General features: G+C 48.3%; 2 protein-coding genes across 2 annotated transcripts in view; both read right to left on the bottom strand.

Annotated features, from left to right (window-relative positions):
• LOC130266098 (zinc finger protein OZF-like) overlaps positions 1-16,677 on the bottom strand; it is a 793,423-nt gene that overhangs the window by 744,437 nt on the left and 32,309 nt on the right. Inside the window, exon 4 of the mRNA XM_056515414.1 lies at positions 15,921-15,924. Coding sequence (XP_056371389.1) covers positions 15,921-15,924 — 4 coding nt within the window. The remainder of the gene's footprint in view (positions 1-15,920; positions 15,925-16,677) is intronic.
• Positions 4,247-7,672, bottom strand: LOC130266140 (olfactory receptor 14A16-like). The gene is made up of 2 exons (XM_056515478.1): positions 6,464-7,672; positions 4,247-5,251 (listed from the first exon to the last, which is right to left on the bottom strand). The coding sequence occupies exon 2, from the start codon at positions 5,226-5,228 to the stop codon at positions 4,296-4,298; it is 933 nt and encodes a 310-aa protein (XP_056371453.1). The 5' UTR covers positions 5,229-5,251; positions 6,464-7,672; the 3' UTR covers positions 4,247-4,295.

The following is a 16,677-nucleotide window of genomic DNA, read 5'->3' as shown; positions in this document are numbered from 1 at the left end:
TCAGCTCCCACACAGAGAACTTGCAGACCCTGGAGTGCCCCTTTCAGCCTCAGTGCCCAGAGCCTTTCTGCAACCTTCCCCCTGGAGCTGCTGCTTCCCTGCAGCCCTGGCCATGGACAGCAGCAGAGCCTGGTGTGTCCCGATCAGCAGTGCCAGCTCAGGGCCCTGTGTGGAGCAGGGGCTGGGCCAGCAGGACAAGCCAGCCCAGCCAGCCAGGACACACTCAACTGGGGAAAGGGATGTCCAGGGAGAGGAGCAAGGGAGCGTTTCTGTGCCTGCAGGGAGGAACGCAGAGGAAGCTGCTGCTGGCCATTGTGACACAGCAGAGCCCCATGGAACCAAGGAGAGCATTGTTACACTGGGAAAACAAGCAGAGCATTGTGACACGTGGCACCTCACAGAACCAAATGTCCATGGTGACACTGCAGATCCCCTTGGGATCCAGCAGATCATTGTGGCACTGTAGGGCATCAAGGAACCAAGTAACCATTTTAACACTGCAGAACCAAGGAGACCAAGGGGCCCCATGGAACCAAGTGTCCTTTATGATGCTGCGGGTCAAGGGGCCATTGGGACACTCTGGGGCTCTGTAGAAACAAGGGGCCACTGTGACACTTCAGAGCTTCATGGAACCAAGGAGAGCATTGTGGCACTGCAAGGGCTCATGGAATCAAGGAACCCTTGTGACACAGGTGTGTCCAATGTTTGTTGTGACATTGCAGGGCCTCAAGGAACCAAGGGGCCATTATGACATTTCAGGGCCTCCTGAAAGCAAGAGGATCATTGTGTCACTGTGGGGTCTGGTATAACCAAGGCCCAGTGTGGCAGTGCAGGGCCTCATGGAACCAAGGGACAATTTAAAGCTGCAGAGCCAAGTAGACCTTTGGGACATAGTGTGGGGCCTGATTGAACTGATGAGAATATCATGACACAGTGAGACCTTATGGAAACAAGGATCCATTATGACACTTTGAGGTCTCGTAACCAGGAGTCCACTTGTGACACTGCACAGGAAAGGAGATCATTATGACACTGCAGGGTCTCATAAAACCAAGGTGTCATTGAGTAACTCTGGGGGCCCATGGCAACAAGGCGACCATTGTGACATGATGGGAACATCATCACACAGCACTGTGTGGGCTCCCCAGGTGGAGATGGTTTTTCACCTGGTAACATCCTACCCTTTGAGGCTTGTGAAGCTTCTCTTCTCTTCAAGCCTTCCTAAGCCTCACATCAGTGTCTGCTGGAATTCAATGCCCTCTCCATCCCACAGCAGCCCTGCACTTCCCTCCTCCAGCCTTCCTTTCCAGCCATGGAGGCTCTTTGGGCTCTTGAATTTTCCTGTAGCCATAAAGCTGTGCCAGCTGCCCTGAGCTCTGTGCAGCACCAAGGGCCTCTCCCCAGCACAGCCCAGCCAGCTCTGGCCCCTCAGGGCAGGGGGCTCTGGGCAGTGGCCCCACGGCCTCAGCCCCTGGCATAGGCACAGCAGCAGCTGCAGCTCAGACAGGACTCAGCCCCAGCCACGGGCAAGGTGCTTGGCCAAGGCAAAAGGAGGCTCCCCGTGTGCCCTGCTCCCCTCTCCCTGAGCTCCTGAGAGCTCTGCAGCCCCTGCTGCCATCCCATCTGCCCAGGCCAGCACAACAGCCCCGGCCTTGGGGCCCTGCAGAGCTGCTCCTGCTGCAGGCCCAGGGCCCATCCCAGAGCTGGGGCAGCCACAAAGCTGTGCCCATTTCTGTTCATTCTTGCTCTGATGAGGATGGATCCTCAGCCACTTGGAGGCTGCTGAAGAAATTTACTACTCCAGAGGCCTCTTCTTTGTTGAGCTCTTCAGTTCATAAATTCAGTGACAAAGACTCATAAACATTTGTTCAAAACACCCAAACAAGAAAAGCCCTGGGAATAATTTAAATTTTCAATTCTTCTGTGGTTAATTAGAAACATTTCAGTAGTGTATTCAAAGTGAATATACTATATTGAAAACAACACAGAATTGATTTGTCTTGTTGTTTTTTACTGTTTATACATTGATATCAGCAATGTATATTGATATTGACCCACAACACCTTTTAGTGCAGACTGAATAGATATGAAAATCAAGACCTTTCATGGCAGACAATTATTAACACTTTATCCCCACCTCCACCCCAGCATTTCTCTCATCCAACTCCTGGGACTCCTATGGATCAGGAATGGTATGACCAGCAGGACCAGGGCAGTGATTCTTTCCTTGTGCTCGGCACTTGTTGGGCAGCACCTTGAGTGCAGTGTCCAGTTCTGAGCCCCCAATTTAGGAAGGACATTGTTATATATGTGATTCGTGCTAATTAAATTGTAACAATATTGGCAAAATTGTTGCATTATAATTAATCAAAAATTGTATTTAATTGTTATCAAGCAAAAAGCAGTAAAGGAAATGGTTAAACAAAGCAGAAAAAATTCGTTCTCCAGATGTTAGGTGGGAGGCAGGATAGGAAGGGTATAGGTCTAAGAACAAGTGGCTAGAAATAGGCTCTCGACCTTGAACTGGGCCAAATTGGGATGTTTCCAAAGAGTTTGTCACTGGACTGAGGCCTCTTGTGGGCAAATATATTTATTATATAACTCTAAGCTCAGTGCACTTTTGCTACCTGCGAGGTCAAACAGCGAGCACTGAGGAAGACCCAGAGCCTTCATCGGAAACAAGACCCTGAAATGAGGAGAGACCCCCGACCACTGGTGACGCATGTGCAACACAGCATAGTGACGTGGATTTTAGGAATAGAAACTAGGAGGAGCTTTCTAGAAAATTCTGTATTAGTAAACAGTATATAAATGAGATTTTAGCTTGGCTGATTTGGTACACGCGGAAGGGAGAATCCCTCCCCGTACCCCCAGTCGGTTTTGCTTATGCTTTATTAAACCGAACCATTGGACCTCTATTATACTCAAATTGCTGTTAAGTTTTGTATTTACTCAAATTTATATAACTCATATATTTTAATTGTATTCTTTTATATACAATTGCTATTATTAATAAATTACTGTTAAATTTAACTTTGTGGTTTGATTAATTGGACAAAATAAAATAAATCCCTTATCCATTTATAACAGTACTGAGTTCGTGGTCTGGGTGACAAGATGGTGCTGGGTCATAGGCTGGAGTTGATGATTTCAAAAGTCTTTTCCAACTGGGTTAATTCTGTGATTCTCTGATGATTTGACACTGCATGGCACTTAGAGAAGTAAGAGGGCTGTTCTTACAGTGTGGGGCTAAATCGAATCAAGGATTCATTGTGCCAATCTGGGGTTTCATGGAATCCAAAAAGCCATTTTAACACTGTGTGTCTTTGTAGGAATGAGGAGACTTTTGTGACACTTTGGGACTTTGTGTGGCAATAGAGCCATGTTGACACTGCAGGGCCCTGTGGAAACAAGGGGCCAGTGTTACTCTTTGTGGCCTCGTGGAACCACTGTGACACTACAGCACCTCATATAACCAAGGAGCCGTTGTTACACTGAGGAGAGTCATGGTATGAGGGAAACGATTTTGACCCTGTAGTGCTCCATGGGACCAAAAGGCCCTTGTGGCTCTATGGAGCCTCCTGGAATCATGGAGACCGTTGTGACACTCTAGGGCCTCACGGTGTAAGGGTGATACAAAGTCGGGTGTGAGTGTGGATCTGCTGGAGGGTTGAAGGGCTCTGCCCAGGGACCTGGACAGGCTGGATCCAGCATCCAAATCCAATAAGATGAGGTTTAACAAGACCAAGTACAAGTCCTGCACTTTGGCCACAACAACCCCTGCAGTGCTCCAGGCTGGGGACAGAGTGGCTGGAAAGTGGCCAGGCAGAAAGGAACCTGGGGGCACTGATGGACAGCAGGCTGGACATGAGGCAGCAGTGTGCCCAGGTGGCCAAGAAGACCAATGGCTCCTGGCCTGGATCAGGAATGGTGTGGCCAGCAGAAGCAAATCTGCTGGGCACCCCTGACCTGCCCCAACTCTGCACACAGACATTGCTGCTGCAGCTCCAGAGAAGGGAACAAAAGGGGCATCCCTGGAGAAAACTTCTCTGGGAGACCCTTTAGTTCATTTGAAGCCACTGAGAGAACAGCTTCCCATTGACACAGTCTGTGACCGCAGCAAAACTGGAAGGAAACAAAATGAGAAAGGGTATAAGAAGTGACCTTTATTTATATACTGTGGACAATATTAAAAAGCAAAAAAAAAAGAGAAAAAAGAAACAACATAACAAATCCAACAAGAAATATCAAAGATTACTTTTATTACAAGTGATTTGCAGAAATTGGCAAGCAGTTTACTGTTTCTTAAACCATCCAGTCATCATTGTCCACACTGCAGCCTTGAGCTCCTGGTTCCTCAGGCTGTAGATGAGGGGGTTCAGGACTGGAGGCACCACTGAGTACAGAACTGAAACTGCCAGATCCAGGGAAGGGGAGGAGATGGAGGGGGGCTTCAGGTGAGCAAACACTTCAGTGCTGATGAAAAGAGAGACCACAGCCAGGTGAGGGAGGCAGGTGGAAATGGCTTTGTGCCGTCCCTGCTCAGAGGGGATCCTCAGCACAACCCTGAAGATCTGCACATAGGAGAAAACAATGAACACAAAAGAGCCAAATGATAAACAGACACTAATCATGATAAGCCAAACTTCCCTGAGGTAAGACTGGGAGCAGGAGAGCTTGAGGATCTGTGGGATTTCACAGAAGAACTGGCCCAGGGCATTGCCCTGACACAGGGGCAGGGAAAATGTATTGGCCGTATGCAGCAGAGCAGTGAGAAAGCCACTGGCCCAGGCAGCTGCTGCCATGTGGGCACAAGCTCTGCTGCCCAGGAGGGTCCCGTAGTGCAGGGGTTTGCAGATGGACACGTAGCGGTCGTAACACATGATGGTCAGGAGATAAAACTCTGCTGAGATGAAGAACAGAAAGAAAAACAGCTGAGCAGCACATCCTGAGTAGGAGATGGTCCTGGTGTCCCAGAGGGAATTGTGCATGGCTTTGGGGACAGTGGTGCAGATGCAGCCCAGGTCAGTGAGGGCCAGGTTGAGCAGGAAGAAGAACATGGGGGTGTGCAGGTGGTGGCCGCAGGCTACGGCGCTGATGATGAGGCCGTTGCCCAGGAGGGCAGCCAGGGAGATGCCCAGGAAGAGGCAGAAGTGCAGGAGCTGCAGCTGCCGTGTGTCTGCCAATGGCTGCAGGAGGAAGTGGCTGAAGGAGCTGTTGTTGGACATTTGCTGTCTCTGGGCATCATGCACTGGAAAAAAAGGCATTGATAAATTGCACAAACTTTGTGGAGTCAATCCTATGCTAATTTCTTAAGAATTCACTCAAAATTCCTTCTCTTTCTCTGGGAAAATTTCACTTAAATTTTTAAATTTCAAGCTCACCTTAGCTTGAAAAGCAGCCAGGAGGTGCTTTTGAGTTACTTCCCCTTTCTCAGAGGTGGAAAAAACTCTCATCATCAGCATTTCTGTAAGCATGACTTTGGGGAGCCCAGAGGGAAAGCAGCTCCCTGTGCCCCAGTGTACTCAGACCCGGTGGTCCCACCCAGGTGCACTTGGCTCATTACACCTCCCTCTATTTCAGGCTAATCAAACTTAAAATGTGCTGGAAAAATAAAGTGGACTTCTGGAAAGCTCCAATTTAAAAGTCAGTCTCTTTTAACCCTTTACTCTTTCCCTAGCACCTGAAGAGGGAGGGTATCCAGACTGGTCTGGCTCTCTGCTGCCTGGAATTTTTCCTACTGGGAGCTGATTCTCTCTCTCCAAGCCTTGTCCTTGTCAGTGCTGCCAGAGCCCAGCCCAGCCTTAGGGGCTCAGCTCTGCCCTGCACACCCCTCCCAGCTCAAGGCACTGCCCACGGTGCTGCTGCTGCTGCTGTCTGTAGGCAGAGGAGGGTGAGGAGGCACTTTGTGAGGGAGATCTGAGGCAGATCTGCTGATGCCCAGTGGGACAGTGCAGGAGTCTCAGTGACACACACACACCTGACAGCCCCTTTCCCTTCCCTTGAGGGGAAAGCTGAGAGCAGCCCTGGCCATGCAGCACCATCTGCACAGCAGGAGGAATCTGCCCTGATGGGGGTGGCTCCTTCCACCTCCAATTTCTCCCCACAGTCCATGGGGAGCTGCCAGGCAGGCTGAGAGCTGCCCCTGGCAGGTGGCACATGCCCTGGGCTGGCCAAGAGCCCTGAGGGCTGCAGGAGCTGCTCTGCAGGACAGCCCTGGGCAGCCCTGGCTGCAGCCCCAGCTTCAGCCCCTGCAGCCGTCCCTGGCAGCAGGAGTCGTCCTGCCCTGTCCCTCTGACGGTGCCCAGGGCAGCCCCGCTCTGCAGCACATCCTCCTCCTCCTCCTGTGCCTCAGAGAAACTGGGAGAGTCCTCCTGACACATCCCCCAGGCTGTGGACTGTGCTGGCTCCAGGAGATCCCTCCAGGAGCACAGAGGACATTGCCCTGCACCCACAGACTCACCATGTCCAGGGCTGTGGAGATGTTTCCCCAAGTGAAGTCTCAGCTCAATGTCTTCCCAGTCCTAATTGCCTTTAGCTTGTCTGTGCCTGGCTCCTGTCCCCTCAGTGCCTGCAGGCAGTGCCCTCAGCCCTGCTGGGCTGTGAAAGGAGCTGCTCCTCAGCAGAAATGTCTTTTTGAAGCTTTTCCTGCTTGCCATTATCTCTCTCTGTGCCAGGAGACACAACACAATGACTTTAATGAGCTGCTCAGGAGTTTGTTATTTTTTAAATCACATTCAATCCCTGAGAAGAGTGTTTTTCAAAAAAACTTTTAAAGAACTCAAAATCAAATTAATACGCCAAAATTTCTTTAAGTTTTAATGGGTCCCACTGAGGGAAAGGACTCAGAAAGTGCCCCAAGGTTCCAGTTAGAGCAGAACACTGGAGGCACTGATGATAGATGAAGACAAACAGGGGAAAGGTGTCTCTGATGCTCAGCAAACCTGGATGTGTTTCAGGAATGGAAAGGGCCAAGGCCTGAGCCCCAGCTCCTGGCAAGGCAGATCCTGTCCCTCCCTCATTGCTCAGGGCTCTTCCCGGGACACTGGGCTCTGGGGAGGTGCAATGCCAAGGGCAGGACCATGGGGCGGCCCCTGCCAGGCTGCTGAGCAGGGACAAGGAGGCAATGAGGCCCCAGCACAGCAAGGCTCACTTGTCCCCTGCTGGCCTCAGGCCCAGGGCCAGCAGCCATGGCCCAAGTGCTGCAGCAGTTGGCTCTGGCAGGGCCTTTCAGCTGCTGCCCATCCCTGTGCCCTCTGCAGCCCAGGCTGTCCTATGGTGTCCATGCCCTGCGCCTCTGTCCCTGCAGGCTGTCGTCATCCCCCGGCTGCCCCACCTCGCTGGCCCTTCCTTTGCTGACAGCTCTGCGTCCTGCCTGCCTCTGACTGGGTACACAAAGCTTGGCCTTTATACCAAAGGGATTATTTCAATTTGTAATGTGCCTGTGAACTTTAGCACAGGAACAAGGCATGTATCTGGTCCAACTTACCCATCAGGGATTGCTGGAATAGAAGAAGAAGACATCTGGTTCAAGAATGGCTAGACAGCAAAACAAGGACTGACCCTAGGAATTTGGTGTGGGTTTTATACAAATAGGTTAATTGTAACAAAGATTTAGTGACCAAATACTAGCAACACTGTTATATAATGACATGTAAGGCTAAGAGTTATCCCACATTGGACCTGAGGCCTGAAAAAAATTATGCCCCCTTTAGCACCAAATTAGTGTTATGGAGTCCTATTATTATATTTTGGAAATTTGTTGACAATGGAGCCTCAGAGAATCAATGAATCAGTTATGCTGAACAAAGAGGCCTTTTGACACTGTGGGAGCTCATGGAACCAAACCCATTTTGACAGAGCGGAGCCATACGGAACCTATGGTCCATTGTAACACTGCAGATCCAAGGAGATCATTGTGGCACTGAGAAACCTCATGGAACCAGAAGTACATTCTGACAGAGAAAGGCCTTGTGGAACTAAAAGTACATTGTGACACTGTGGGGCCTCATGGATCAATGGTCCATTGTTGTACTGCAGATCCAAGGAGGCCATGGTGACACTGTGGAACCTCCTGCAACCGTGGGTGCAGTGTGACACTGCAGGACTTCACAGAACCAAGGAGTCCATTGTGACACTGCTGAACCTCACGGAACCACAGAGACCATGTTATACTACAGAACCTTGTGGGACAAAGGGTCCATGGTGACACTGCAGAACTGTAGCTGAGAGCATGAAAACTCATGGAACTAGAAGTCCATTGTGACCAGGGGCCCATTGTGACAATGTGGGGATTCATGAAACCAAAGGTCCATTGCAGGGCTTCATGGAACAATTGAGACTTTTATGAAATGGCATCAAACAATGAACGAGGTTGGAAAAGACATTTGAGATCTTCAAGTTTAACCTCTGACCTAACATCACCTCACCAACTAAACCATGGATCTGAGTGTCACATCCAGTCTTTTTTTAAATGCCTCCAGGAATGGTGACTCCAGCACCTCCATCGGCACAAGATTCCAGTGCCCAGTCAATTTTTCTGGGGCATCTTAAGTCTGTATCCTCTTGTTCTGTCAGTGGTTGCCTGGGAGAAGAGACTGACCCCCACCTGACCACAACCTCTGTTCAGGCAGTTGTAGAGAGTCTCAGTGGAGACCATTGTAGCCATTGGGGCCACTGTAGCACGGCAGGGCCTCATGGAATCAAGGGGAGCACAGTGACAGTTTGGGCTCCATGGGACAAAGAGGCCATTCTGACACCATGGAACCAAGGAGACCTTTGTGACAGAGGAGGACCTCATGGAACAATGGTGACCATGATGACACTTTGAGGCTTCGTGGAACGAAAGGACCATCCCAAATGAAATTGCAGGGCCTCATGGAACCAAGGGCACAAGAGTGACACTGTGAGGCTCCAAGGGACCAAGGGGGCATTTTCACACTGCAGAACCAAAGAGGCCATTGTTGCACAATAGGGCATCATGGAACTGAGGGTCCATTGTGACACAGCAGGGCCTCATGAAACCATGGTGGCCACTTTGAGACCTTGTGAAACCAAAGAGCTGTTGAGGCATTTCAGGGCATTTTTGAAACAAGGGGACCCTAGTGACACTCTGGTGCTGAATGGAGCCAAGGGGACCCTAGTGACTTTGTGGGGCTCAGTGGAACTAAGGGACCATTATGACTCTATAGGTTCTCATGGAATCAATGCTCTGTTTTGACACTGCATGGCCTCATGGAATCATGGAGACTGTTGTGACACTACAGTGATGACTTGGAGTGGCTACCTAGAACAGAGGCCAGACAAGGTTAAGAGAATAAAGTGAGTACTTATTAAAGGCCTTCAACAGATACACCTTGGGCAGTCAAAAGCTTCTCAGGTGCTACACTCAAGATGGACAGTGGTTATGAATTTTTCAGACAGATATTAGTTTGCATATCAGGTTAAATCCTCCAATTAGAGCTTCAGGTAATGAAGCCATTTTCCCCCCTCTGCCAATTCAATTTTGTTTTTATTTTTGGGGGCTGGAGGCTGTAGGGTGTCCTTGAGTTTCAGAGGAACTGTTTTGTCTGATCAAAATGTGAAGACAGCTAAGTAACATTTTCTATGGCATTTAGAGTTATGCACTAATGCAGTAGAGGATTTGAAAAATATAAAGCTAAAATCTTAAGGCATCACAGGCCTCCTTGAACCAGGGGGCCACTGTGACACTTTGTGGTCCCATGGAACTGAGAAGTGACACTAAAGGTCTCCACGGATCTAAAGATTCATGTAACAGTGCAGGACCCCATGGAACCAAAGGTCCATTGTGACACTGCAGGGCCTCATGGAATCCTGGAGGCCATGATGACACTTTGAGGCCTCGTTGAATCAAGGGGCTCTGCAGGCCCTTGTTGAATCAAGGAGAACTTCTACCATTGTGAGTCCCTATGGAGCCAAGGGTTCATTATGATACTACAGCACCAAGAAAACCCCTGTGACACTGCAAGGCCTCGTGGAAACAAGAGACCATTGTGAAACTTTGGAGCCCCATGGAAACAAAAGGCCAGTGTGACACATTTGGGCCTCATGGACAATATGACTCTACCATTGTAACATTTCAGGGCCCTGTGGAAACAATGGGATGCTGTGGCACTGCAGGGCCCCATGGATCCAAGGGAACAGGTAACAGGTCTGGTTGGCTTGGTCTGACTGGTCCAACTGCCCTTGGCATGTCGAGGGTGTCTTCTCATGTGTTCCTTAAACACTGAGGCTCTGGGTTTTCCTTCAAATGAAAAAGAACTGTCCCTCTTGCACAGGCACTCATGGGTAAAATTTATATTTTTCCTCCAAAATTCATATCCTCAAGAGTTTTTCCCAGACAAAAGTTGCCAGGACATGCACAGGTCTGGCTGCCCTTGGCTTCTGATGGTCACCTTCATTCTGCCCTGAAACACTGGGGCTCTGTACTTTCCTTCTTGTGGAAATGAATCATATTTCTTTTCCAAGTGCCCATGGCCAAAATTGGGATTCCACCTCCAAAATCCTATGTCCAAAGATTGCCCCTACACAAAAGCTGCCATTACACTCAGGTCTGGCTGGCCTTGGCCTCCTGAGGGCTGGCTCTCAGGGGCTGTGTGCTTTTCTTTCTATGCAAAAGAACTGGCCTTCTCCTCCCAGCAAAATGGGCTGAAACTGGGATTCCACATTCAAAATTCCCATCCATCCCAGAAAAAAAAAAAAAACCTGCCAGGACAGACAGGTCTTTCTGGCCTTGGCCTCTGGTAGCTGCTGTTCATCAGTCCCTGAAACACTGGGGACCATGGTTTCCTTCCTGTGGAGACCATGGTGACACTGTGGGTGCCCTGTGGAACCAAGGGGGCATTGTGACACTGTGGAGCCCCACGGATCCAAAGGCCAGTTGTGACACTGCAGGGGTACCCCATGGAACCAAAGGGAGATGGAACAAGCCTGGCTGGTTTCGCTTCCCTGGGGCCACTTGACAAGTCCAGCTGATCTTGGCATGTTCAGGGCTGCCTCCTGTTAGCCCATGGAGCACTGGGGCTCTGTGCTTTCCTTCCTATGGAAAAGAACCATCCATCTTTCCTGGTGCCCACAGCCAAAACTGATACTCTCCCTGAAAAATTCCCTGTATGAAAGGCTTGTCCCAGACAGAAGCTGCCAGGACAGGATGGAGAGCTCTGGCTGGCCATGGCCTCTGGTGGTCACCTCTCACCCAAGGAAGCCCTGTGGAAAGTATTTGAACAGGTTTGACTACTGGAACACCAATGAGTTTCTCATCCTCTGAAAAACTCGGATGCTTTTCTGATCATATGCCTATTTTTCTCATTGTGTATTATGCATGAAATATTATTTTCAGCAATAAAATATTATTCTTATCACTCTAACAGGGTTATCTCACACAAAAGACCTCCTCTACATATGGACTCCGGTCACCTGTACAAGCAAACACAATAAAGAATCCAACAGGAATTATTTGTCTCTGTTTCCATCAGTCACATCTCCTCTGGAGCTGCAGGTGCAGCCCCGGCACTTGGGAGGGCTCAAGGGGTCACTAGCTCAGCTCCCACACAGAGAACTTGCAGACCCTGGAGTGCCCCTTTCAGCCTCAGTGCCCAGAGCCTTTCTGCAACCTTCCCCTGGAGCTGCTGCTTCCCTGCAGCCCTGGCCATGGACAGCAGCAGAGCCTGGTGTGTCCCGATCAGCAGTGCCAGCTCAGGGCCCTGTGTGGAGCAGGGGCTGGGCCAGCAGGACAAGCCAGCCCAGCCAGCCAGGACACACTCAACTGGGGAAAGGGATGTCCAGGGAGAGGAGCAAGGGAGCGTTTCTGTGCCTGCAGGGAGGAACGCAGAGGAAGCTGCTGCTGGCCATTGTGACACAGCAGAGCCCCATGGAACCAAGGAGAGCATTGTTACACTGGGAAAACAAGCAGAGCATTGTGACACCTCACAGAACCAAATGTCCATGGTGACACTGCAGATCCCCTTGGGATCCAGCAGATCATTGTGGCACTGTAGGGCATCAAGGAACCAAGTAACCATTTTAACACTGCAGAACCAAGGAGACCAAGGGGCCCCATGGAACCAAGTGTCCTTTATGATGCTGCGGGTCAAGGGGCCATTGGGACACTCTGGGGCTCTGTAGAAACAAGGGGCCACTGTGACACTTCAGAGCTTCATGGAACCAAGGAGAGCATTGTGGCACTGCAAGGGCTCATGGAATCAAGGAACCCTTGTGACACAGGTGTGTCCAATGGAACCAAGTGTTTGTTGTGACATTGCAGGGCCTCAAGGAACCAAGGGGCCATTATGACATTTCAGGGCCTCCTGAAAGCAAGAGGATCATTGTGTCACTGTGGGGTCTGGTATAACCAAGGCCCAGTGTGGCAGTGCAGGGCCTCATGGAACCAAGGGACAATTTAAAGCTGCAGAGCCAAGTAGACCTTTGGGACATAGTGTGGGGCCTGATTGAACTGATGAGAATATCATGACACAGTGAGACCTTATGGAAACAAGGATCCATTATGACACTTTGAGGTCTCGTAACCAGGAGTCCACTTGTGACACTGCACAGGAAAGGAGATCATTATGACACTGCAGGGTCTCATAAAACCAAGGTGTCATTGAGTAACTCTGGGGGCCCATGGCAACAAGGCGACCATTGTGACATGATGGGAACATCATCACACAGCACTGTGTGGGCTCCCCAGGTGGAGATGGTTTTTCACCTGGTAACATCCTACCCTTTGAGGCTTGTGAAGCTTCTCTTCTCTTCAAGCCTTCCTAAGCCTCACATCAGTGTCTGCTGGAATTCAATGCCCTCTCCATCCCACAGCAGCCCTGCACTTCCCTCCTCCAGCCTTCCTTTCCAGCCATGGAGGCTCTTTGGGCTCTTGAATTTTCCTGTAGCCATAAAGCTGTGCCAGCTGCCCTGAGCTCTGTGCAGCACCAAGGGCCTCTCCCCAGCACAGCCCAGCCAGCTCTGGCCCCACAGATCTGCTCAGGGCAGGGGGCTCTGGGCAGTGGCCCCACGGCCTCAGCCCCTGGCATAGGCACAGCAGCAGCTGCAGCTCAGACAGGACTCAGCCCCAGCCACGGGCAAGGTGCTTGGCCAAGGCAAAAGGAGGCTCCCCGTGTGCCCTGCTCCCCTCTCCCTGAGCTCCTGAGAGCTCTGCAGCCCCTGCTGCCATCCCATCTGCCCAGGCCAGCACAACAGCCCCGGCCTTGGGGCCCTGCAGATCTGCTCCTGCTGCAGGCCCAGGGCCCATCCCAGAGCTGGGGCAGCCACAAAGCTGTGCCTATTTCTGTTCATTCTTGCTCTGATGAGGATGGATCCTCAGCCACTTGGAGGCTGCTGAAGAAATTTACTACTCCAGAGGCCTCTTCTTTGTTGAGCTCTTCAGTTCATAAATTCAGTGACAAAGACTCATAAACATTTGTTCAAAACACCCAAACAAGAAAAGCCCCTGGGAATAATTTAAATTTTCAATTCTTCTGTGGTTAATTAGAAACATTTCAGTAGTGTATTCAAAGTGAATATACTATATTGAAAACAACACAGAGAGAATTGATTTGTCTTGTTGTTTTTTTTACTGTTTATACATTGATATCAGCAATGTCCAATTGATATTGACCCACAACACCTTTTAGTGCAGACTGAATAAATATGAAAATCAAGACCCTTCATGGCAGACAATTATTAACACTTTATCCCCACCTCCACCCCAGCATTTCTCTCATCCAACTCCTGGGACTCCTATGGATCAGGAATGGTATGACCAGCAGGACCAGGGCAGTGATTCTTTCCTTGTGCTCGGCACTTGTTGGGCAGCACCTTGAGTGCAGTGTCCAGTTCTGAGCCCCCAATTTAGGAAGGACATTGTTATATATGTGATTCCTGCTAATTAAATTGTAACAATATTGGCAAAATTGTTGCATTATAATTAATCAAAAATTGTATTTAATTGTTATCAAGCAAAAAGCAGTAAAGGAAATGGTTAAACAAAGCAGAAAAAATTCGTCCTCCAGATGTTAGGTGGGAGGCAGATAGGAAGGTTATAGGTCTAAGAACAAGTATCTAGAAATAGGTTTTTGACCTTGACTTGAGCCAAATTGGCATGATTTCAAGCCACTGGGCACTGGACTAAGGCCTGTTTCGGGAATATATATTTATTATATAACTTTAAGCTCAGTGTGCCTGCACCACCTGTGAGGTCAAACAGCGAACACTGAGGAAGACCCAGAGCCTTCATTGGAAACAAGAGCCCCGAAAGGAGGAGAGACCCCCGACCACTGGTGACACATGTGCAACACAACACAGTGACGTAGATTTTAGGAACAGAAACGAGGAGGTGCTTTCTAGAAGATTCTGTATTAATATGCATTAGCAAACAGTATATAAGTGAGATTTTAGCTTGACTGATTTGGTGTGGTGTGAGAAGAATGGCCCTGCCCGTACCCCCAGTCGGGGAATCCCCCGGTCGGTTTTGCTCATGCTTTATTCAACTGAACCACTGGACCTCTATTATACTTAAATTGCTGCTAAATTTTGTATTTACTTGAATTTATATAACTCATATACTTTGATTGCATTCATTTATATACAATTGCTATTATTAATAAATTACTGCTAAATTTCAACTTTGTTGTTTGATTAATTGGACAAAATCAAACACATCCAATATCCATGTAAAACAACTGCAAGAAAGGAGTTTTTCTTTGTTTATTTTAGTCTACAGCTATGTGCTTAAATGTACAAACCAACAGACCCTCTGTGCATTAACTGCCCAGCCAACCTGCTTGAGAGGAAGGATCAGGCCTGCTGTGTTTATGTCAAAGTTATGATAAGTAAATTACAAGCTACATGTTACCTTTTATTTTTACCAAACAAGAAACCTGCAGCTGAGTGAGAATTGCCACACCAACTACATTTTTTGCTGCCTTAAAGGTGGTTAAATAATTTGTTGTCTTTTCTTGTGGATAATAAGAACACTTTATTCCTTCACCTAAGGTCTGTCTGATGGGAACCACTAGTGAAAGTTGTACTTGATGGTGGAGGTCTGGCTGGGTAGGACATCAGCCACCAGTGCTAATGGTTCTCTGCTGAGAAAATCACTCCAAAAATGTAAATGCTAAAGAAGATGCATTTTAAATAATCTTAGAAAATGAGGGAGGGATAAACAAGGCAGCTGGGACTCTGTGGCATTTTCTGATTTGTGTGGGTCCTGTTCCCCTCTTGTTACCAGCATGTGTGCAAACAGTGGCCATGCATTTTGTGCTGATTAGCCTGACGGTTCAAAAGATCAGCTTGGTTTGATGTGGAATGGAGGATACAATTAGGAAAACAGGACCATATGTTATAAGGACCTTAGCTGGATCATGAGAATGGAGGGAGATGAAAAGTGTGTTCCAAAGTCTCAGTGAAGTGATTTGTTTAGCAAACAGAGGCTGTCAAATCTTGACTGACTAGACAGAAGGGCTGCTGCATGTAGTTATTACTGCAGAGGATTTGCAGAACATGATGAGCAAATGGCAGATAATTTCACAAAGCAAAGACAAGTAAGTTAACAAAGTCATCAAGAGTGTGCTTGAACTGAAAACAGCATTGTCATGGGCACTGGCTCTCTTTAGCTACAGCACTTAGAGTTAATAAATAACACTCATTTAAGGAGAGTGAAAACCTGCAAGATGCAGGTAATTTATAAATGGTTTGGAAAGTGAAGATCAAACTGATCTGAATTTTCCACACCAGTTTTTCTAGTGGGTTTTCTTACTAAGTGTTCTCTCTAAGTTTTTCTTACTCAAGATATGTGATCCTGCTTGTCAGAAGGCTTCTTCCCTTCCCTTTCCTTGAGAACATTTTTGAGAAGTGGAAAAAAAAGTGCCAAGGAACTCAATGTGGTCAGGCATAGTTAGAAAAACCTGTCTTCAGAATCCATCTGATCTCAAGCCTTTTTGCCCTTGTCTGTATCACCTTGTCATGCCTCTTCTTCCCCCAAAATCAGGGATGGCAGCTGTATGTAGGTGCCTATGTGAACTGCACATCATGTAAACCTCTGGTCATAACTTCTGCTCTTCTCAGACACTTTTGGTTGAGCTCCACAATTTTTTCTGATTTACAGCACCCATAGCTGGGTGGTTTTCACCATTCTGCAGTTGTGCAGATGATTGTTCCTGTTTAAGCACAAAATTAATTCCTACTGATTTTTTTCTCCTTTTTTTTTTTTTTTTCATATAAACTCCACCTCAGCTGGAGTTTATTCACATGGAATTTGTTCACATGGAAAGTCCCAGACTATAGGGTCAGAAAATTCCTTTAAGATTCTTCACAATTGGCTCTACTCCTAAGTCAGGAGTCTCATCAGCCCCTCTAGAAATCTCAGCTCTCATTCTATAGAAACTGCAGACTGTATCAAGAAAGCTTACTAGATTAAACACCAGAAAGATGATCTCCCTAACATTCAGGGGAAATTGAATATTCTCTAATAGGGATGTAACAAATTCAGAGAAGGAAAACAAAGGCTGAAAAGCCTCATCCCCTGCTTCTCCTCTAACAAAGTGGGTAAACAACCATAACCATGAACCATACATTCCTGGAACAGATTCCAGCATCTTTATAAACCTCCTGCAAGCCATTACAACCAAACCCAGCCCAATGGATATTTTGGTTGGTGCCACT

This window comes from Oenanthe melanoleuca, unplaced genomic scaffold, assembly GCF_029582105.1.
Source record: "Oenanthe melanoleuca isolate GR-GAL-2019-014 unplaced genomic scaffold, OMel1.0 S001, whole genome shotgun sequence".
Lineage (NCBI taxonomy): Eukaryota > Metazoa > Chordata > Aves > Passeriformes > Muscicapidae > Oenanthe > Oenanthe melanoleuca.
Note: the sequence above shows the minus strand (reverse complement) of the source record. Positions and strands in the feature narration are given on the sequence as shown.